At 35.3% G+C, this 24,212-nt stretch overlaps 1 protein-coding gene and 1 long non-coding RNA gene across 2 annotated transcripts; both read right to left on the reverse strand.

The window, feature by feature from the left end:
• Nucleotides 1-10,545: 10,545 nt before the first annotated feature.
• On the reverse strand, nt 10,546-15,028 carry LOC127838730 (serine protease inhibitor Cvsi-2-like). Its single transcript, XM_052366708.1, has 3 exons — nt 14,869-15,028; nt 13,017-13,127; nt 10,546-10,748 (listed from the first exon to the last, which is right to left on the reverse strand). The coding sequence occupies exons 1-3, from the start codon at nt 14,903-14,905 to the stop codon at nt 10,654-10,656; spliced, it is 243 nt and encodes an 80-aa protein (XP_052222668.1). The 5' UTR covers nt 14,906-15,028; the 3' UTR covers nt 10,546-10,653.
• Nucleotides 15,029-21,340: 6,312 nt separating this feature from the next.
• On the reverse strand, nt 21,341-24,212 carry LOC127838735 (uncharacterized). The gene is made up of 2 exons (XR_008029930.1): nt 24,062-24,212; nt 21,341-23,892 (listed from the first exon to the last, which is right to left on the reverse strand). It is a non-coding gene; the product is annotated as an uncharacterized LOC127838735 (long non-coding RNA).

The following is a 24,212-nucleotide window of genomic DNA, read 5'->3' on the forward strand; positions in this document are numbered from 1 at the left end:
AACATTTGAAATAAATATTAGCAAATACATAATGAGCCCTGCTCTGTGAAAATGAGTTTAAATGCATGTGCGTACAGATTCGTCCCAGATTAGTCTGTGGAGTCCGCACAGTCTAATCAGGGACGACACTTTCCGCTTTTATGACATTTTTCGTTTAACGAAAGTCTCTTCTAAGCAAAAGTCGAGTTTATGTGGAAAGTGTCGTCCCTAATTAGCCTGTGCGGACAGCACAATCTATTCCAGGACGACACTTTACGCACATGTACATTAAACCCCTTTTCACAGATCGAGTCTCTAGTATTTTATTCCAACGTTCTAATATTGTTTCATTAAATAAATATATATTGACTGTCGTTTTAAATGTGCGGGGTAAGAACTATACTGCTAAAAATGTTATATTATATTATACATATATCTTATAACATATAGCACATTATGCTCTAACTGGAATTTAAATTCTCGTAGCTGTTCTGTTGTTTTATAGTCCTAGGTGCTCGGATTCTTACCACATATTTTTTTTATTAAACACATAAATCATATTGTACGGTCATTACACACTTCCGAACAGACGGCACTTCTCTTTTTGTGTTAAAATTTTATTTTTAGTGGCTGTAAATCTAACCAATTATTTTGTTGACAGATAAATGTTATTGTGTGTGTATACATAATGAGAAGATGTATAAGCAATGTACATCTAACTTATTCCCGTCGGCGAGTAATATACAAAATTAATTTATGTTCTTATTTAAATAATAAATACAATGATCTACAGTTATTTATACATTTAAACTCTGTTCTTAGATACAAATCGAGTTGTTAAAAAACGACAGCATTTGTAACACATTCTAGATTATCGTCACATCAAACTGATAATTGTTGCGGAAATTGATGGATATTAATTAGCATGGGGTGTCTTAACTCGAATACTATGGAGTCCACCTGCCAGCTCTGCTGACACTTAACTTGTGTATAAAGGGCAAAAAGTGGAAAAAAAAATTTTGCTATAAAAACACAAGTACTGCAGAGTAAGTATATTCTACACTTCTGCTATGGTGTCGCGCAGGGGGATTGTGGATATTTTTCGAGACCAGTATAGAAAATGTTAGCACCTGTTGGAGCCATATGACACGTGTGACCGGATATTAATCATTAAGTTAGATGTTTTGTGTTGTTTTTCTTAGAACATGGATTGTGTGCGTTAATTCTTTAAAAAAAGTGGAAATATATATTAGTTTTCAGCGTACTCTATATCGTCTGCGTGTCATTTATATAAAAACGCAGAAATACCTATACATTTCCTGTCTTTTTTAATTGTATATGAAATTGCAAAGAAAAAAAACACCGAAAAATTTCACCCGTAACATATTACCCACGGACTTCAACCGGTTTTAAATATTTTCTTTTTGATTAAACTATCGGTACTATGGATAATAATGGATAATAATGCTACTATTTTTAATAAAATATCACATTTACAAGTGTTGCGCATCTTAGTGACGTGTAAATAATGATTTAAATCCATTTTATTAAAGCCCGTCTGCATTTTCCTTCTTTGTCCATATCGTATGCAATTTCCTTCTTTGTTCATATCGTATGCAGTTTTCAACGTTATCTATATTGTATGCATAATCCGTAAGCGTTTTAGTGACGGCCCTTACCCAATTGACATTGAATAGATTTAAATAACTATCAATAGGAATCAATAAACCAAGATTGAAGTCATAAATGTAAGACTGTGGGAGATATCGTATAATATCGTGGTCCTCTATTATTTGGCGTTATCGCGTGACGCCCGCTTAAATCAAATCAACATAATTGTGTGACTTCGAATAATAGAATTAAAGACAAGTAAAACATGTCATAAAGTTTCGTTATTTATTATAGCTTAAAAGAAAAACAATGATATAGGAACAATGCGTATTAATGTAACAGCTCTTTGCAGTATATGCAGTAGTACATATTGACAATGAGTAATGTTTAAGGTAAAAGCGTTTATTTTAGTACTGCCTTTTCCTATTACTTAAATAGTCCTTCCTATAAAGTAATAAAGGTGATTTAAAATCATATCGTATGAAGTAAATGTTGTTAATTTAACATAGATAAATAGTAACAGATATATAAATAAGCGAAATATCAAATATTACATATCTGCCCCTGCCTTAAACCTTATTTTCTCAAAAATACTTCTGATGTAAGTATCTTTTAAAAGGTTATATAAAAGTATATAGCGAGAAATGATTTTGTATTTAAACTAAAACAATAACGGAAATATTCATAATCGAATCTGTGCGACATTTCAGGGTAAAGCATACTTTTAGCTCGACTTTTCGAAGAAAAACGAGATCTAGACTACTCATCCCGGCGTTGGCGTCGCCGTCGCTGTTGGTGAAAGTTTTTATTAAGTCAAATAACTTTAAAACTATCAAAGATAATTAACTCAAACTTGGAATGCTTCTTTATGGAAACAAGAGGTCAAGGTGCATAACTCTGTCAGCATTATTTTTCGAGTTATGCTCCTTTTTAAACTAAGAAATCCGAATTTTTTTAGGTCCACTATATTCCTGAAGTATCAAAGCTATTGCTTTCATGCTCGAAACACTTACTAACCATCATAAGAGGACTGTGCAGGAAAAGTAATGTAACTCTGACTAGCATTACGAAAGATTATAGCAATTTTTATACTTAGAAAATTGAATATTTGGTTAAGTTGTGTGTTTTTGTCCATTTTACTCCTAAAGTATTATAGCTATTGCTTTCATTAAAAATATTTTTTGCCTTTTTATGCCCCCGATAGGGTGGCATATAGCAGTTGAACTGTCCGTCAGTCTGTGCGTCCGTCCGAAACCTTTAAAATTTGGTCATAACTTTTGCAATATTGAAGAAAGCAACTTGATATTTGGCATGCATGAAAATCTCACGGAGCTGCACATTTTTAGTGGTGAAAGGTCAAGGTCAAGTTCGTCCTTCAAAGTCAAAGGTCAAATATATGGCGTCTGTCCGTCCGTCCTATAACTTTAACATTTGAGTGGTGAAAGGTCAAGGTCAAGGTCATCATTTAAGGTTCAAGGTCAAAGGTCAATTGTTCAATATTGAAGATAGCAACTCGATATTTGGCATTCATACATATCTCATGGAGCTGCACATTTCGAGTGGTGAAAGGTCAAGGTCATCCTTCAAGGTCAAAGATCAAATGTCAAATTTTGCAATATTGAAGATATAAACTCGATATTTGGCATGCATGCGTATATCATGGAGCTGCACATTTTAGTGGTAAAAGGTCAAGGTCATCCTTCAAGATCAAGGTCAAAGGTCAAATTTTGCAATATTGAAGATATCAACTCGATATATGGCATGCATGCGCATCTCGTGGAGCTGCACATTTTGAGTGGTGAAAGGTGAAAGTAAACGTCATTGTTCAAGGTCAAGGTCAAGGGTCAAATTTTGCAATATTGAAGATAGCAACTTGATATTTGGCATGCTTGCGTATCTCATGGAGCAGCACATTTTGAGAGGTGAAAGGTCAAGGCCATCCTTCTAGGTCAAAGGTCAAGGTCAATTTTTAAAATATTGAAGATAGCAACTTTGGCATGCATGCGTATCTCATGGAGCTGCACATTTTGATTTGTGAAAAGTCAAGGTCATCCTCCAAGGTCAAAGGTCAAATATATGGCTTCAAAGCGGCGCAGTAGGGGGCGTTGTGTTTCACGAACAGATTGTGTTTTCTTATTTTTGAAATATCATCTTATAAATGACCACCCCCACATAATTTCCCCTCTCCACCCCCCGCACACACACACACAGAATTGTTTTTAAACATGGAAAGAAAAAACAAACATTTTTTTATTTTTTTATTTTTGAAAGACGTCCAGCCATCCCACCCAAGCTATTTCTATCAAACTTGAAATATAATCTTATTAGTTTATTTAATGTCTTTACAAATGTTCAATACATTGTGGAAAATATACCTGAACTCAGAATCGTCTATAATGTCCCACTTCTTTAAAACTTAAGCGATCATAATGTTTTAATTAAGGTCCTATTCCAGTTAGAATATGACTATATTACCTTGACCTTATCGAATATGAACAATTTCCCCATGATAGCTTACGTTATATTGTCAAGTACTCGAAAAGACGAGCGCGCTGTCTTCTGACAGCTCTTGTTATTATTACAAAACACATATCTGCCTTTTCCTAAAAAAAATCATTATTTCTTGTTAGTGTATCTGTAAGAGAAACCTATTTCTTTAGTAATTACATTTTCAAAATTAAGTCTAAAGTGTTAGATAAAATATACAATATTCAACTAACAAATTGATTTTACCTTAACAAATTGAGTATAATCAATGTAAGCAAGACAATCGTCTTGCATAAACACCATTGATAGAGGCACGAACGAATTCTCTTCGTAGGAGACGTTGTCCCCAGTGAGGAAATAAAGCATTAATATGTATGCCAACAACATATGCATGAACATGTTCAGATAAGATTATCAAGATTAAATGACACCTACTTATAACATATAAAATGAAAATAAAACATAATTCATGCAAAAAAGATGCATGTGAAACTTGTTTTTGTTTTTTCGCAAAATAACTAATAGAAATACATTGAAACAAACATGAACTGTTATCAAACGATGTAAAGATACATGTAATAACATGTTATTTAAAAAAAAAAAAATTACAAGTCATCCAATGATGGCTCATAAAAAATGCCTTAATTGATATTCATTAATTATGAGCCGACGACCTGGTTTATCGTGTGGCTGAAATTTCGAGAGCCGCGAGAATCGATAACAACTCACGATAACACGAATTATGGTTTGTTGATATATTTGTTATAAAGGTTTAATTAAGATTCTAAATTATCTTCTCAGATTTCTTATCAGATCTGACTTAGAGAAACTCAACGATCCAGAGAAAGCAGAGGTATTTAAAGCACAGATACGTGGCAAGTTTTCAGCCCGGAACATCCTACACAATGTCATCGACACCAACACCTGGTGCAAGTCATCTAAAAACACTACGGAAACGTCAGCAGCGGAGTACTTCTCAATATACAGAAGGGTGACTTCTTCAGGATAATGCAGGAATTCCATCAGAGACCACCACACCTCTTTCTAAAGTGATGGCAGACCAATCTCAAATTTGCGATTCGCTGTAGACATTGACCTCATGGGTGGTATCAAAAGTGACATCCAAGAAATCACCAATAGCCTTTATGAAAGAGTAGGGGCATTCGGGATGGAGGTAAGCAAGGGGAGGTCGAAGATCATGGTGAACATCACGAACACCATCTTTAAAGTAATAACAATCAACGGCGAGAAGCTGGAAAAAGAGAGGCCTGTACAAGGATAGTAATATTACCGCTTAGTTCCAAGACAAGCATTTCCATCAGCTTCCAGACCAAGCACAGGCTCTATAAGTCACGTGTAGCAAAGTCACGTGTAGTCTCCATTCTACTGTACGACTGCTAGACCTGGACACGTTATGCGGACATAGAACGCAGGATAGAGCCCTTTGAAAACAAGTGTCTCCGAGGACTCGTCCGCATCTCCTACATGGAGCACCAGATCAGCGAGTACGTCCGAAACATGACTGCAACACGTGTTGGCTCTCAATAGCCCTGACTAGCGACCGTCAAACGACGAAAGCTGGCTTGGTTCGAAAACGTAACCAGGTTAAATTTTCTTTACAAGACTGTGCTCCAGATAACGCCAGAGGGAGGGCGCCGTCGAGGCCGTCAAAAGAAAAGCTGCCTAGAGAAATTGAAAGAGTGGACGTCGTTTCCCGTGGATAATTTGCTCTCAGCAGCCTTCAACAAACCTGATTGGCGGAGGATCTCTTCGTCATCGTCCCTCATTCCACCTACCCAAACGGCCAGACCGGTCAATGGAATGATGATGATGATGATGGTGGTGGTGGTGGTGGTGGTGGTGGTGATGATGATGAGGAGGAGGAGGAGGAGAAGGATGGTGATGATGATGATGATGATGATGATGATGATGATGATGATGATGATGATGATGATGATGATGATGATGATGATGATGATGATGATGATGATGATGAATCTACCTTTTTCCTACACACAGTGGCCGAAGTACCAACAAAGTAGTTTTAACGTTGATTTAAGGAGAAATAGATATTATAGAAACATATTTATATTGTAGTGGGAAGAAACAAGGTTTTAAAATTATTTTTCCCAAATAACAACATAGCTGTTATAAAAATGTAGGCACCAAAAATGACGTCATCATCTTGTTAAATACATTTGAAAATACTTATCAACGGTGAATCTTCGCTGATAGTTGGTGTTGACTTTTAAGCCTTGGAAGATTTAAAACCGATTCAAATCAACAGAATTCTTTTAAAATTAATGAGGTCGCGTAATTACACGATAAGGTTGATATTTAGCGGGTTAAGGGAAAGGATAAGGGTTTTGGACACAAACACATAGGTATAAACAATAAAAAAGAAAACATAAATAAAAGCAATGCTGCATAATAGTTAAGAACAATTGTAAAATGATCCTTATAGCGCAAAATTGCTACAAATATATAAAACATAAATGGATAGCTTGTATATTATAATGAGACGAAAATCATTGGCATTCGTATACTAGCAAAAGCAGAATGGAATGAGGGAGCCGAACAAAAATGCCTATGTTATAACATCTAATATCAAAAAGATCTGAACATAAAATACTGGAACAGCAATGCATGTTAAGATACATAAATTATCATTACAAGTGAAAAAAGTATAACAATTATCACTCTTAAAGGAGCCGTTAAACAGATTTTGGCATGTACAATGTATTTAAGTTTGTCATGCAATGCTTTATATTGATAAATGTAAACATTGGATCTAGAAGCTCAAGTGGGCCGTTCGTGTGACAACTAGGCTTTATGCATGCGCGTCTTCGGACTGGACAGGCTTATCTTGGACAATCTTTACGCACATGCATTCCACTCTGGATCAGCATACGATTTATTCTATAAATCAATACTTTGCATTCAGCTTTATAACAATAAACTGACAATATAAGTATTGATGCAAAGCATCAAAGCGCGTCGGGAATTTCAGTGTAAAAGGCACTCAATGAAGTTACATGGAACGATTTTTTTTCTACGGTAAATATTAATATATTGGCCGATTATTTTAAACAAAATAGAAAAAGATACTGGTATAACCATTATCTGTGATTTTGTGTCATAACACCAAAATAAACATTATCTATGATGTTGTGTTATAACCCAAAATAACCATTATCTATGATTTTGTGTTGTTACCCCCAAATATTTCATAGTTCATTTTATTTGCATTGGTTTCCTTTTTTCACTGGCATCCGTGTGCAGTTTTCATTAATGGAACAGAACTGTGTAGGTTTTAAAAAATCTGCTTCATCTTGTAAGCGTAATTTCATATTTTTCTCAACTTCAAGGGGAGATGATTCTGAACTTATTCTTACGTTGCTCATCTACGATAGGGGTTGAGTACTCATTGATATGAAAACACTGTAAAAGTTTGAAAAAAATTAATGAAAACTTTAAATTGCATAAAGAAGCTGCATTTCACAATACTTTCAAATTCAGTAAAAGACCATACTATATTTATTGCTCCGATATTCATCATTTTCAATAGGGTTCGAGCAATACTGATATAAAAACACTTAACAAGTTTGGAAGATTCAGACGAAAGTTGTGAAATCTTTTAAACAAGTGGAAATTCTTTGTTTTCTCAAATTTAATAGAACACAATTCTGGACTTATTGTCCCGATGTTTCTCATTTTAAATGAGGTAAAAATGCTCATTGATATGAAGACACTGTAAGTTTGGAAAGAATCTGATGAAAAATGTTGACATAATCACCTAACCAAGCAGTTTTTCACTTTTGTTTTTAAATTCAAAGAGACATAATTCTGGACTTATGGTCCGATATTGCTCATATAGGGTTTGGGTTGGGTCCTCATTGATAAAAAAAACCTGTGCAAGTTAGGGAAGAATCGGATGAAATTTTGGACTTTGAACAAGAATTTCAAAATTTCTTAAATTCTAAGGAAGATAACTATGGAAGTAATGGCGGATAATTCTAAAGGGTCAATACCACCTAGATAGTAATACGTGTCGCGCTTCGCGCTCTATATGTGGTTCTTAAAAAAAATCCGAGGTGTGCTTGACTCTAGGGAAACGGGTTGCTGTGACACAGCTCCTCCTTGATAAGCGGCTGCTTATTTTATCGCAACTTATTGTCACAATCAATAATACGTGTCGCGCTTCGCGCTCTATATGTGGTAGGGATAGTACTTAGGGCCTACGATAAACAACCATAAAAATACATGGATAATAGATGTGTTGTTTGCATTTATTTGTTAATATAAAAACACGTGTATTTTATAAGATATTTAAGTGATGTAAGAAATTTTAATTAACGTTGTCACCACGCGGCATCGTTTAATTTTAATAAAAATGTCCAATTGTAATGAAATGGATTTTAAAATGTCTACATCAAAACAAAAAGTTAACATAGAACACAAATAAAATAATTTGAATCCACTAGGGCTCGAACCTTGGGCCTCTTCCATGTGAAGCGAGCGTGTAACCACTACACTACGGAACCGCTTGAAAAATCACCTTCTAACTAAGATATTTATAAGTGACTGTAGTGTAACAGTTATCAATAAAGCAATAAACCGTGTTATCGCTGTCGTCTTGTAAAATTGAAGAAAATACGCGTTAACAAAAACTCGAACAGCAAAAGTCTGCGCTATTGTTAGAAAAACCACAAAATAAATATATTTTAATTATGTTTTGTTTTTATACAAAGCCAGAAAGTTTCACCGGTTCGCGTATTTTCCCAGTCCCTGTGCTTTTTTTTATTATTGCCCAGTCCCTGTGATCAGTTATTAATTAAAAGAATTAGTTTTGCATTAATGGCTATAAATGTTGAAGTAAATGTAATAGGCACAAATGCAGTACTTATTTTCACTTATTTACACAAAACAATCACCACAATGCAAGATATTCTGACAACAAAAACATACACATTGATCCGTAAAATTACTTCTCCTCCCATAAGCGAAAAAAAACGTATTACATACGAGTCGCCGCACTTCAGTGCGACGCCAATGACCTTTTGGGCAATCTCTTGCACGACGGTTACATTACATTCACCTCTGTGTTGGGCTCAGAACGGACTATTGTTATGAAAGCGTCTCATTCATGTCATGATCATACCAAGCATTCATCATTGAGGTTACAGTATACTAAACAATCTCTTGCACGACGGTTACATCGCATTCACTGCATTAAAGAAAACCATCTCATACCATGATATCTTATATCGGTCTTAATTCATTATTATAAAATTGATATGGTTTCTTGATGTTAAGAAACCAACATACATACACACGTCGAAGCAATTCCTAACGTCACTCAATAAACAGTATGTTCAATTGTTGACATTTGTAAAGTGCGTGAAATGATTCCATCTGCGTAAATGGGCAATAAAATAGTTCCAAAGAGTTGCATTAAAACTCGCAAGTTTTTGCACGATTTATCGTACATTTAAAAGTCATATTTCTTAATTTAATGCATGCGATCTTAAATATCCAATCAAATATACGTTGAATGCGTTTGTTCGGTTTTATCTATTTTATAGACAAAATGGAGGGCTGGGCCTTTCGCAGAGTTGTATGTGAGAGCAAGGAACGACAACTCTGCGTGGAGATTGCCTTTTGGGTAGTAAAGAGATAATACAAGCCAAGATGGCGACCATTATACACGAGGCATATCTTGCGGAGGAGTCCGAGTGTAACCGATTTATCACGATTAATGCATGACGCCCGGTTTTCCCAGAACGAGGGTCCACGAGTCAAGACGTAAAACCGACGTGCACAAAATACAGAGGCACTAAAAAGACCAAAGAAATGTCTCCTCGATCTTCCACAATGCCCCGTTACCCAACCATCAACCTTCCTGGTGCATGAAAGGGGATTTCTGCCAGTACATGCATGCTGTTCAACGACATTCTTATTTTCATACAGAACATGCTTGCTGTTAAATGAATGATTTCAGCATATGTGAACACGAGATTTCAACATATGTGAACAAACATTTAACTTGTTCAATCAACGTTTTATAAGCGCCTTGAGGTTTATTCGTATTCTATACCTATAATGTGCTTGTTATAAGTGAGTTTGAATGTGTGTTACTTTGTTTGACGTGTAAATTAAGATGCGTCTCATGCTGGGATTTGCGCGACGTAAATTTTATTTCGGCTAACACAACTGCTTTAACGGTTCTGATTTGAATCATACGATACAAGTAATTTCAGTTAAGGCATTAATAATATTAATATTGAATTATTGAAATGTATAGACTAATCAATAAGTGCCATCAAATAGTTTTTTAAATGAACTTTTTCCAAACATGACAATATTTCGAGCTAGATTTATCATGTCCGCTTAACCAACAGTCGTTTATCTGTTAAACGTATATACACATTTATATTAAATACACTTTTCAAAACTAGAAACGAAATATAAACTTCAAAACAATTTATTCAAATTACTATAATAATGTCAAATATATGTCATAACGATATACACGCTAAATGCCCTGATGACGTCGGAGCAAGGCCTACCTCAGTTTCAAAGTCCGCATTTACACTTGCCGTCAACGCAATGCCAGTCGCGCTCACAGCGGCCGGAGCAGTCGGCAACAGTAGCACAGGTGTGGTCCCCGGCTACAATGACATTAAAAAAGTATGTACTATTGTTATTGCTTTGTTGTTCACGAAATGATTTTGCTTGGTAGGACTAGTGGTGTCAACATCATCACCATAATCATCAGCATCCTCGTCGTTATTGTCATCATCATCAACATCATTACAATCATAATCATAAATCAATCATATTCATTATCTATGGAACGCCTTGACTGTCTTATTATACTAATACTTGTGATATTACGTCAATCTGACTGTGCATGAATGCCTGTAACCATTATACATATGCATAATCACAATATATAAATATATTATTCAAATATATACTTATAAAGCATAAATATATAAAGATATAATTTTCTTATATATAGATAAAATGTAAACATATACAGATACGAATGTATTATATACAGATAATATTCCATTATATAAAGGCATTACTTCTTTATATGAAGGCAAAAGATCTTTATATGAATGCCTGAAACCATTATGTATATGCATAATAACAATATGTAAATACATATTTTGAATATATACTTATAAAGCATTAATATATAAAGATATAATTTTCTTATATATAGATATATAATCTTCCATTATATACATGTAAAGGCATTACTTCTTTATATGAAGGCAAAAGATCTTTATATGAATGCCTGTAACCATTATATATATTCATAATTACAATATATAAATACATAATTTCAATATATACAGGTAAAGCATTAATATATAAAGATATAATTCTCTTATATATAGATATATTATCTTCCATTATATAAAGGCATTACTTCTTTATATGAAGGCAAAAGATCTTTATATGAACATAAGTTAGTATTATGCTACCACGGATTACTCCGTTAACAAACACATTCAACACGAAATTTCATGATAGTTGTTTTGTCATTTACACCCAAGCAATTAAAGTCGTACAGTGACATAAGTGATATGATGTCCGGTGTTATCTTCTCTTGTCTGAAGCGCCGTATCACTCCTTCTTCCACTCCAATTCGCTCAAGTATCAAATCCATATCCATTGTTGTGAAATAATGCCCATAAAAAATTCTCCCGTGTGTAATAAAAGCTTCGTATATTTTTAATGTTATCTTTAAATCATTTAGATTATATATATTGCTTACGAAATTAGGTATTAATCTAATTTATTTCGATGTTCATAAGCATCTTAACTTTGTATGGATTTATGTAATAACGTAATTATCTTAATAAAACAACTATTTATGATCATACAAAACATTAAAATCTTTCTGTACTATAAATTTATCTTTACGTGTTGAAATAACATATTTACATAAATTAATTTAAGATTTTTAACGTATTTTTCAAATTTTATCTGCATATAAAGACGATATGGGTTTATATAATTACGATTTATGTTTATATAAAGGTATTTTGCCTTTATATAAACAAGTTATGCCTATATATAATGAGAAAATATTCGTTATCATTATTACATAACGATTTATGTTCATATAAAGATATTTTGCCTTCATATAAAGCAGTAATGCCTTTATACAATGGAAGATTATCTGTGTATAATACATTCGTATCTGTATATTTTTACATTTTATCTATATATAAGAAATTATGTCTTTATACATTAATGCTTTATCTGTACATATTCAAATTATGTATTTATATATTGTGATTATGCAAATATATAATGGTTACAGGCATTCATACACAGTCAGATTGACGTAATATCACAAGTTTTAGTATTATAAGACAGTGAAGGCGTTCCATAATTATCATTTTATCATCATTATCGTCATCATCAATGTCAGTCTTCATCATCATCGTCTTCGTCATCATTGAGGTCAAAACCACTCCACAAATCGCAAATATCGGCAATACCATCACCACAATCATTCGCATCCTTCTAACTAACAATGATGTTTACATATCGCCACGTAAGGATGATTACAGGCTATCTAACAAGCGAGAACGTATCAACCCTAAGTAAAGTGGTAGTGCATATCATTATTTTCTATAAAAGGCTTCTCTCGCCATTGCATTTACCTATGTTTATGAGTTTATGCACGTTTAAATGTTGCGCGTTGAAATGTGTGAGCAAATACAGTAGATAAGTTTGGGTCAAAATACTATTGACAATCTGACATCACCATCATCATCACCACCACCATCATCATCATTATCATCTTCTTCTTCTTCATCATCTTCAACATCATCATAATCACTGACATTATGATCACCATCACCATCATCAAGCACGTGATTACACCGGCACATACAGAAGCGACTACTCACTGCGCGCGCACGTGCACTGCCTGTGCTCACAGACCAGGGCGTAGCCTGACTCTGGACAAGTCACGTGACCGCAGTCCCCGATGTCATGGCATTCCTCGGCATATGCGACAGCTGAAACGAGATTTTGATGAAACAAGCATGTTGTGTTCTGCTATGATAACGATATTATTTCTGTATACATAACATAAATAAAATAAAGACAATTGTGCGGGAGGCCATTTTTATATTTTAAGATGTAGGACAATGGAGAAATTATTTTCCATGAGCTGTTGTTTATAATCGAACAATAACGAGTGTGTAGTCCTGATGCATATGTCCGTGTTGACAATAGTCTTCGCAAGAAAAAAACAATAACACTGAAAAATTGTCATGCTAAAAGATATTCATTATATGCATCTTTAAACGATTTGAAAACCTGAAATTATAAAGCGTTACAAACGCAACACGATTCAATAATTTTGAGAGTTCTGTTGTTATCGTTACATTTTGTGAAACTACCTGGATTGCTAATAAAACGTATAAATACACGAGTACTATAACAGCACGTATGGTCGAAAGGTTAAAGCAATTGACTTTTACTCCCAGGGTCAGCGGTTCAAGCCCATGTGGATAATTTTTGGTTAAGTTTTATTCTTATTTTATACTGGAGCTTTTTAGTTCCAATTTTTACATTTATAAATGTAAAGCAACCGATGACACATTTCAAAAGATGCGAAAATCTGTAAACAACTCCATTAAAGGGGCCTTTTCACAGATTTTGGCATTTTTTTAACTTATTCATTAAATGCTTTATATTGATAAATGTAAACATTGGATCGTAAAAGCTCCAGTAAAAAATCAAGAAAAAATTTAAAAAAAGGAAAAGAACATTGCCCGGAGCAGGTTTCGAACCAGTGACCCCTGGAGTCCTGCCAGAGTCCTGAAGTAAAAACGCTTTGGCCTACTGAGCTATTCAGCCGAGTACACATTCTTGACGTATTTTATACCTTATATAAGCAATCTTCGTAGTTTTACAAAATTTAACGACAAACACAGAACTCTCCAAATTATTCAATCGTTTCGCGTTGCAACGCTTTATAATTTTTAGGTTTTAAAATCGTCAGAAGATGCATATAATGGCTATATTAGAGCATGGTTAATGTTCAGTATTACTGTTTCCTCACAAATATCATAACTAAAACGAAAACTTACGAATCTGAAACAACTTTTTTCAATTTTGTCAATTTACCAAAGCGTGAAAAGATCCCTTTAAAGTCATTAAGTGAAAATGTCGCGTTGAGAGGCATTCTATACATAGATGGTGACGTCACTACGTTATTGTCACCTCTATACTAAGACGCATCACAGTTCCTGGTTTGGGGAATAATGATTCCGCCAAAGTAGTTCTGCGTAGGAATGAAAATGTTAATAATACAAGAAAAATCGTTAAAATCAGTAAGACCGGTGTGTACACAATGGTTGAGAGGAGCTAAAAAGGACTAACAAAAATAACCTTCTAAATAAAAGAGCTGCAAAAATGTAGCAAAGACTCATTAAAGCCCATGATGCGAGCTGTGTTTGAAATATGAAACTTGAGGAATCCTTTTTTTCTTCTTTCCTCTTAGCAAATACTGGTACTGTTCATGTTCATGATCAAAACTTTCAAGCGCGTGATACAATTACAAATAAAAGCATAACAATATAATAAAAAAAGTGTATACATGTACTTGACAGAAACGAAACGGATCATTCCGTCTAAAAATCTGTTAATCGTCAAAATCTTGGATTTGTTGGTAGAGTCCATAGAGCGACGGACGGACGAGCGGACGAACGCATGGTCGAACCAATGAACAAACGAATAGTTTTTACTTACCAATACAGACGGCGAGCAAAACTATGGCAACCTTCATTTTGAGTTGAGTTGAGTTGGCAGACGATGAACTAATACTGCAACAAACTTCGGTGATTTCGCTTCTTATCACTCTATTTATATATCGCCAACATTGGTCTAGCGTTTGCACGGTTCCGTGATAAGAGGTCCCTTATTAGGATAACCCATTTGAAAGCGTCACGTGTGAAAAGTGCTTTTGGATCTGTTTTTTATATCGGCACGTTTAAAATTCACGAATCTCGACGTAGATCTGATTGTGAAAGCCTGATTTACAGATAGAGGCCATTGCCGTGTCATTTTCCTTTACATGATCGTGTCCTGATACGAAAGCGGCGATGACGTAAAGTAGAGTGATAATTCAAATTTCCTTCATATCACGGCGGTCAATAAACTACGGAACTGTTTGTGCCATCGTGGTTACACATTAAGATTCAGAGGACGAGAATGCGAGAACGCGAGAGTACGATGGCGAGAATGCGACAATACGATGACGAGAGAGAGACAATACGATGGCGAGAATGCGAGAACGCGATGGCGAGAATGCGAGAACGCGATACTACGACGACGACAATGCGACAGTGCGACAATGCGACAATGCGATGGCGACTGTGCGGTAGTACGATGGCGACAATGCGATAGTCATATCGTACTGTCGCCATCGTATCATCGCATTATCGCCATCGCGTTCTCGCTTTCTCGCCATAGTATTGTGGCACTGTCGTCATCGTATTGTCGCATTCTCGTCATCGTACTCTCGCGTTCTCGCATTCTCGCATTGTCGCCATCGTACTATCGCACTGTCGCTATCGTATTGTCGCACTGTCGTCATCGCACTGTCGCATTGTCGTCATCGTACTTTCGCGTTCTCCCATTCTCGCCATCGCATTGTCGCACAGTCGTCATCGTATTGTCGCATTCTCGTCATCGTACTCTCGCGTTCTCGCATTCTCACCCTTTGGATTTTAATGTGTAAACACGATGGCCTTAACGTTATTCCATAATAAACGTTCGATCATCTGGAAGCCTTTCTATGATTTACGCGGTTTAGTAAGACATCGTGTAAACATAGGTAATGCTTAATAGACTTCAGCTATTCTACTTTCCAGAATCAGAGGTACGGGGAGAACGGTCGTAGAAATAATGTAATGACCAATCTGCACGCATGTTATTTGGATCGGGCTGTGAATCGAACTCGCACCCACGTCTGTACATATCAATCAATGGCGGTCTTTGAATTGTAAGTCTTTGTTCGGCGTAAAAAACGTGTGCAGCCACTTGCCGGACAGACATTTATGTTTTTACCGACCCGAAGCGTTTATTGGTGTTCGGGTCGAGTAATCGATCATTCGATGAAATTCGAATTGTTATTACTTTGGCAAATAAAAAATAATGTTAAATGTAGATTTTCGGAAGCTTTCTGGTCAGTGAATATCCTGTTTGAAAGTTAATAATCTGTGTATGGTAAAACACAAAGTTAAAAATAAAAAAGTTGAGCAGCCCTTCGTTCCCTATTTTCGGCGATATGAGTGAAAACAAAAAACTTATGTTTTTGCCTTATGCCGTGAAAAAATAAATAGTACATAATATTCCGACCCAGTCTGCAATCTTCCTGTTTTGTTAATGAATATCTTTATACATAATCAAGCTTAAATTGAATTGCGTGTTTCAGCCGCAAAATCCTTCGATAAAGGCGCAGACGCAGGTCCTAATTTTCTATACTGTATCAATGTAATTTTATAATCAAGCGACGTTATGGGAAAACCGGGCTTAATGCATGTGCGCACAGGGAAATCAGAGATAACACTGTTAATGTGCTTTGGTGGAATGTTTCGTTTAAAGGAAGACTCGTGTAAAAAAAACACTCTGTGCAGCAAGTGTCATCCCCGATTAACCTGTATATTATTATTGGACGATACATCACGCACACATCCAGAGCGTGGCTCATTTCATTTACATTATACTACCGCATTGATACATATAAATGATTTGCCTTATATTTCACTTGACCTGTTTTAGAAAATAGGAACGTTCCCTTAATTTTGAAAACGCCCCTTAGTTTTCGACAATATCGAAATATACAACACAGCGCAAGTTCCTTACTAGTGTATGCGGCATTTATTTACTTATACTTTTCTCATGTTTGTGCAGCATTAACAATTATATGTTTGTTCATGTATGATATGCCTTATCTGTCGCCGGTCTCAAGAAGTTGGATATGGGAACGGAATGCAAAAGTAATTGCCAAAGTCATAAATGTTTTTCTTTTTTATTGTACAACAATAATGCGTTTGTGCCGACTGTGACGGTAGTCTTTGTTACATGTATTTTAAATGACACCGACCTATTAAAATGAATAGTGTTTCTGTTAAATTATGTGTTTGTACTTTACATAAGATTAAATTTGTGCATTTGTGTGTTTTACTTATCTTTTTTTTTCGAAAAAAAATGAAAACGGCTCCATTCAGGAATTACGCTTTTTGTAACTCAGATTTCATATATTTTTACAAATGATCCATAGATGGGTAAAAGCTTGGTCCTGTATAACCAACACCTTACCCTTTCTTATTATGTTTGTCAAATGTGACTAAGGTAGATCGTCTGTACGTACACAGCTAACCGTATTGCTTAAACCATTTATGCCTAGCGTCTAAAAAAAAGGCCTTGGCAAACAGCGTAGACCCAGATGATGTAAGAAATATTCTTAATACATGTACATGTATAGAAAAAAATATACTAGACATCCTTAAAGGGATCTTTTCACGGTTTGGTAAATTGACAAAATTGAAAAAAGTTGTTTCAGATTCGCAAATTTTTGTTTTAGTTATGATATTTGTGAGGAAACAGTATTACTGAACATTTACCGTAGTCCAATATAGCCATTATATGTATCTTTTGACGATTTGAAAACCTAAAAATTATAAAGCGTTGCAGCGCTAAACGATTGAATCATTTGGAGAGTCCTGTTGTTGTCGTTTAAATTTACAAAACTACGAAGATTGTTTATACATGTATAAGGTATAAAATACTTAAATTGTGTATACTCGGCGGAATAGCCGAGAGGGCTTGTGCGTTTTTACTTCAGACTAACTCCAGGACTCCGGGGGTCACTGGTTAGAGCTCTGGTTCCGGCTACTTTTTTTACTTTTTTAAAATTTTATTCTTGATTTTTTATTGGAGCTTTTAAGATCCAATGTTTACATTTATCAATATAAAGCATTTAATGACAAAATTCAAAATATGCCAAAATCTGTGAAAAGGCCCCTTTAATTTTGGAAATAAATTGATCCAATTAAGGATGGGAGAATCCACTAGGCATAAATGGGTTAAACCTCCACTGACATGAAACGTGCGTTTGTGCGCAAAGTTTTTGTTTCTATCGCTGTGTTTGACTGCCTTTAACATCAGTTAATATCAAGGAGACCGTTTGAAAAGCTCGTAGATGCTTTAAAATATTTATCCGGAGTATCTGATATGCGTTTTTTTTAATTTTAAATTTCAAGAATATGTTCCTATATCGCTTATGCAGCCTTTACTGAAACATGATGCTTAAGCTTTTCATATATTGTTTTACTTATGGACTATTTGCTATGTAACTACATGTACGTTTATGTCCATCCTTTAACGATGGAGCATTGTGGATCGATCGGAGTGCGGCGCTTATCTTCGCCTGTTTTGTTGAATTTATTCCAATCAACAAATGGCGTGAATTAATTGCCAGATGTCTATACAGATGCGAAGAGAAATTAATAATGACACGATTTGACTTAATTCGGTGTAATTATAATGACACGTTTATATTGATGCAAGTACCCATAAAGGTGAAGTTTGGTAGACTCCCTAGCAAACCAATAACGCATGTGCTCGCCCCGAGAGAGGTCACGACTTTCCAGGAACTTCTTAAGACATTTGTTTAGATTTACTATCCTTAGTAATGCAACTCCGTTCGCTCAATCTAAAATTATTATTGCATACAAAACACCTATCATCAGCGTGTTGTTTTTAAATTAAAAGCTTATTTTGACAGGAGATTATGTTCAAATGTATTGCTTGCCTTTGATCCGATGGTTATGTTGAAATTTCCTGTTGTTTTTGTTCGTCCGGGCTGTATACGCGAAATATCTCGACAAGTGTATGATGAACACGTGTTGACCGCGAGTGCTCTTTATTTTTCAAGTGGTTTTTGTAAGCTTGCAGTTCGCGAAGGCGCATTCGAACCAGCACAAGCATTATTTAAGAATCGAACGAAAAACTAGACTAGCAAAAGTAAGTTAGAGTATCGTGTGTCGCATGTCGGTGCATAATAAAGTGCAGTAGAAAATACGAATTGATTAAATTTTCAAAATATTATTTCATTTTAAAGACATCATTAAATAATAGTTACTTACGGTAAGCGACCAGGGCCACTTAGATCTTTCGTTTAATTAGTCGAAAGTGACACACAAAACAAGCACTTTTCACCAAGGCGGATTCAATCTTGGCTCCCGGTACATGTGCGCTTGTATATGGTCATATACCGGACTGGTGTGGTATTCTCCCGGTACCCCCCTCCCCGCCCCCCGGCCCGCACAACACACGATGACACTTAAATCGAATGTGTTTCATCAAGTGTTCCGCGGTCGGAGACATATGCCCCTCCAAACAGGGCCTTGAACTACTGACCCCAATTTCAATAGGGGTCCAAGGCTTATGCGCATGTAAATTATCAAGCCAATCGGTCATTTCATTGATGAGTTATTGATCGGAAACAATTTTCACACTTATTGTGACAGTGACCTTGACCTTTGACCTAATGACCCCAATTTTGATAAGGGTCATTTACTGTCCAATGCCACTGCACGTGAGAAGTATGAAACTGTGTGAAACAGTGACCTTGACCTTTGACCTAGTGACCCAATTTTAAAAGGAGTCATCCACTGTCCAAGGCAAACGAAAATGTTTAGTATCAAGCCAATCGGTGAATCAATTGACAAGTTATTGATGGGAAACAATTTCACACATAGTGTGCAACAGTGACCTGGACCTTTGACCTAGTGACCAACATTTCAATACGAGTCATTTACTGTCCAAGACCAATGCACATGGGAAGCCAATCGTTGTATAAGTTGTACTCTTAATGTGTATCAGTGACCTTGACATTTGACCTAGTGACCCCAATGTCAATAGGGGTAATCTACTGTCCAATGCCAATACACATGTGAAGTATCAAGCCAATTGGGCAATTGGTTGATAAGTTATTGATTGGAAACTATTTTCACACTTAGTGTGATAGTGACTTGGACCTTTGACCTATTGACACGAATTTCAATAGGGGTCATCTACTGTCTAAGGCCGATGCGCTAATTGGTCAATTCATTGACGAGTTACTGATCAGAAACAATTTTCACACTTAGTGTGATAGTGACCTTGACCTTTGACCTAGTGAACTCAATTTCATTAGGGGTCATCTACTGTCTAAGGCAATGCACATGCGAAGTATCAAGCCAATCGGTCAATTTGTTGAGTTATTGATCGAAAACTTTGTTCACACTTAGTGTGATAGTGACCTTGACCTTTGACCTAGAGTCCCCAATTTCAATAGGGGTCATCTACTGTACAAGGCCAATGCACACGTGAAGTTTCGAACCAATCGGTCAATCCGTTGAAGAGTTATTGATCAGAAACGTTTTTCACACTTAGGTGATAGTGACCTTGACCTTTAACCTAGTGACATCATTTTCAATAGGGGTCATCTACTGTCCAAGGCCAATGCACATGTTAAGTTTCAAGCCAATCAGTAAATCCGTTGAAGAGTTATGGATCGGAAACGATTTTAACATTTAGTTTGATAGTGACCTTGACCTTAGACCTAGTGACATCAATTTCAATAGGGGTCATCTACTGTCCAAGGCTTATGCACATGTGAAGTTTCAAGCCAATCGGTCAATTTGTTGACGAGTTATTGATCAGAGACAAACGGGTCTACCGACAGACCGACCGACATCCAGCAAAACAATATACCCCTTCTTCTTCGAAGAGGGGCATAATAAATACTTGACAGCTTAAAACTGCAGGTGTAATTCCAAATGGGTCCCATCTGTCGTTAGTGTAGAAAATTGTTGAAGCAGTTAGAATCCTCATTAACATTATCCTTAGGCTCTGAAGTACTCCATAAACTTCGAAATACACAAATATGTGAAAACAAAAACGTGAGTTGCTTTTGGTCGTAATTCTTAACGGAAGTGTCAGTTGGCAGAAAATGAAGATCAAGTTCGGTTCATATCTTATTTGAGTGAAACAATTACCGGTATGATAATAATCCCATTTTAAAAACAAACATTATTCGAGATTTGATAAAATTTGAGGCATCTTTAGATTGAATCACGACCATTTTTGTTATTTATATGATTCTAATATAATTTTTAATACGGATATCTGTGGATACGACCCCATGGGAAAATAAAACATAACAACAACATATTGCTTGGTAGTTTTATAAGTATGGTACGAATACTTGACATCTTCGTAACCCATTGTCTTAAATGAAAGTTCATGGAAGAATATGTACAAAATATTTCAACATAAACATTAACATGTATTGGACAATTTACCAAGTATATTGTCACACACATAAATCACAACATGATTCAGGCAATCACCTTAACAACAAACTTTTAGTCATGTGATATGAGATAAGCAGAACACAAACACAGCGTATGTGGTAAGTGATGACCACAGAAACCTGACAAAAGGATTCAACTGTTCAATGATCTACACAGGATTCAAGAGTTATCTTTCTTAGTTCGTATAATATATAAATGCAAACAATGAATTCAAAGTCTAAAGCAATGGCCACTATTGGCAACTGAAATTACTTAATACTAATAGCTTAAGTAAAACACTGAAGCTTTATGATTATCAGTAAAATTAGCGCTCATCTGAACAAGATAACGTACCTTTAAAACAAACACAGTGGGGGCATGAAACTGCATATAATTATTATACCTTCACGGGACATATTCATCAGGAAGTGAAATAACACTAATATAGTAGACTTTTAAGGAAATACTATTTTCTACAAATAATAATCAATTGTAACTGATAAAATTATAAAGCATTACAAACCCAACAGCATTGAATAATTTGGAATGTTTAAAGTGCGTCTGTTGAATCGTTTAACACCCAATGGATTACTTATATAAAGATTCAAACGCACAGATTTTATAACAGTCCAGGCAGTGTTGTTATAACAATTGCTTTTTAATCCATATGACACTGGTTTGAGCCCTGATACAGACAAACTTTTGTCTTTAAATTTCTCTCTTTGAATTCCATTCTTATTATAATGCAACTTTACAGGTCTGGGGACCGTTTCAATAAATATCCTAATACACATTTACGATACGATACATTTTTCGAAGATGCATAGTTGCTAAAGTCCATATCATATGTATATAAATTTTCAGTACTTAATTACTTACATTGGCATCTCAAGCGCCGTTTATATTTGACAAGCATAGCGAGCTAGTTCATCTACTTATTAAGATTACAAAATTCTCTTGTAAGTTAACATTGTCGAACGATCGTTTATGAAATGGCCCCCAGATAATTAAATCCACCAATTTATGACATTTAATCACAATACGTGGACAAGTTTCCCAGACAACCAACTCTTTAGGTAAAACATGTTAGTATCAATTCATGATAAATACATGGAGTTGCTCTATTTCTGGTACTGCAACTAGAGCATCGTGTTAAAGACATTTCAACTTCTACTGCATATATAATACTGCAGGCATTTCAATTATAAGAAGGCAATATTAACAATGTATATTAAAAATATCAACACAGTTCAAAATTGAAAGCCATGCTCTTTCAGTAATGGTGGTGATAACAACTAACATATTGTCAGAAACTTAACAGTACACACATGTTCATACATCATTTTATGTGTGTATACTTCCAAATGTATTAAAGTCATTTAGAACCTGAAGAAAATCTATCTACATGTGTATATAACTATAATTTGCTGGTTCATTCAAATAATGCACTCAATAAGCTTAGTGAAAAACACTGTCAGTTCTTACTTTTAGCTGTAACTGTACTTTTACTTATACTCGTATAAATTTGTAATCATGGAAAGTGGAGTTAAACACTAACATTACTCAGGATTCAAACAATTGAACAAGATATGTGTTTGTCAGAAACACTATGTCCCCTTTTGCGCCGCTTTGAAGCTATATATTTGACCTTTGACCTTTAAGGATGACCTTGAACTTTCACCACTCAAAATGTGCAGCTCCACGAGATACACATGCATGCCAAATATCAAGTTGCTATCTTCAATATTGCAAGTTATTGCAAATGTTTAAGTTGGGGAAAACAAACAAACACACAAACAAACAAACCAACAGACAGGGCAAAAACAATATGTCCCCCACTATAGTGGTGGGGGACATAAACATGCATCAAAATTAAGTGATAGATACTCATTTCAATAAGGAGGTTGTTGTTTCTAGGAAATGTATTAAAATACATTTAGGCTCTAAATGCGCTTGGTATGAATGAAATATTTTTGTAACTACACTTGAAGTAAAACCGTATTCTGCTTACTGAGTTTATCTCTTGGCATAAATACCTTTTGCGTGTATACAATATAATTATAATTACAAAATTGTTGCTATTTAAACAAGAAAACATCGGAGACGGGTGATGCTCCCCAAAGTTTTTTTTGTCACAATATTGCACTATATATTCAGATAAAAGAAAACGTCTTGAGGGCACAGTAGTTGGGGGGACAATCATTTTTTATAGAACATTTCAAAGGGCCATAACTCTGTGAAAAATTATACGACCAGAACCCGGTGATAATATGCATATCTCCTCTTGGTAGTTAAGCTTCCCATAAAGTTTCATTGAATTCCGGTCATTAGTTGCTGAGAAATAGCCCGGACAAGAATTGCACTAAATGTACAGTTAATGGAAAATTTCAAAGGGCCATAACTCTGTGAAAAATCATCCAACCAGAACCTGCTGATAATATGCACATCTCCTCTTGGTAGTGAAGCTTCCCATAAAGTTTCATTGAATTCCAGTCATAAGTTGCTGAGAAATAGCCCGGACAAGAATTGCACTATATGTACAGTTAATGGAAAATTTCAAAGGGCCATAACTCTGTGAAAAATTATCCGACCAGAACCCGCTGATAATATGCACATCTCCTCTTGGTAGTGAAGCTTCCCATAAAGTTTCATTGAATTCCGGTCATTAGTTGATGAGAAATAGCCTGGACAAAAATTGTGCACGGACTGACGGACAGATGAAGCAGCGACTATATGCTCCCTTCAAAA

This window comes from Dreissena polymorpha, chromosome 7 (genome assembly GCF_020536995.1).
Source record: "Dreissena polymorpha isolate Duluth1 chromosome 7, UMN_Dpol_1.0, whole genome shotgun sequence".
NCBI lineage: Eukaryota > Metazoa > Mollusca > Bivalvia > Myida > Dreissenidae > Dreissena > Dreissena polymorpha.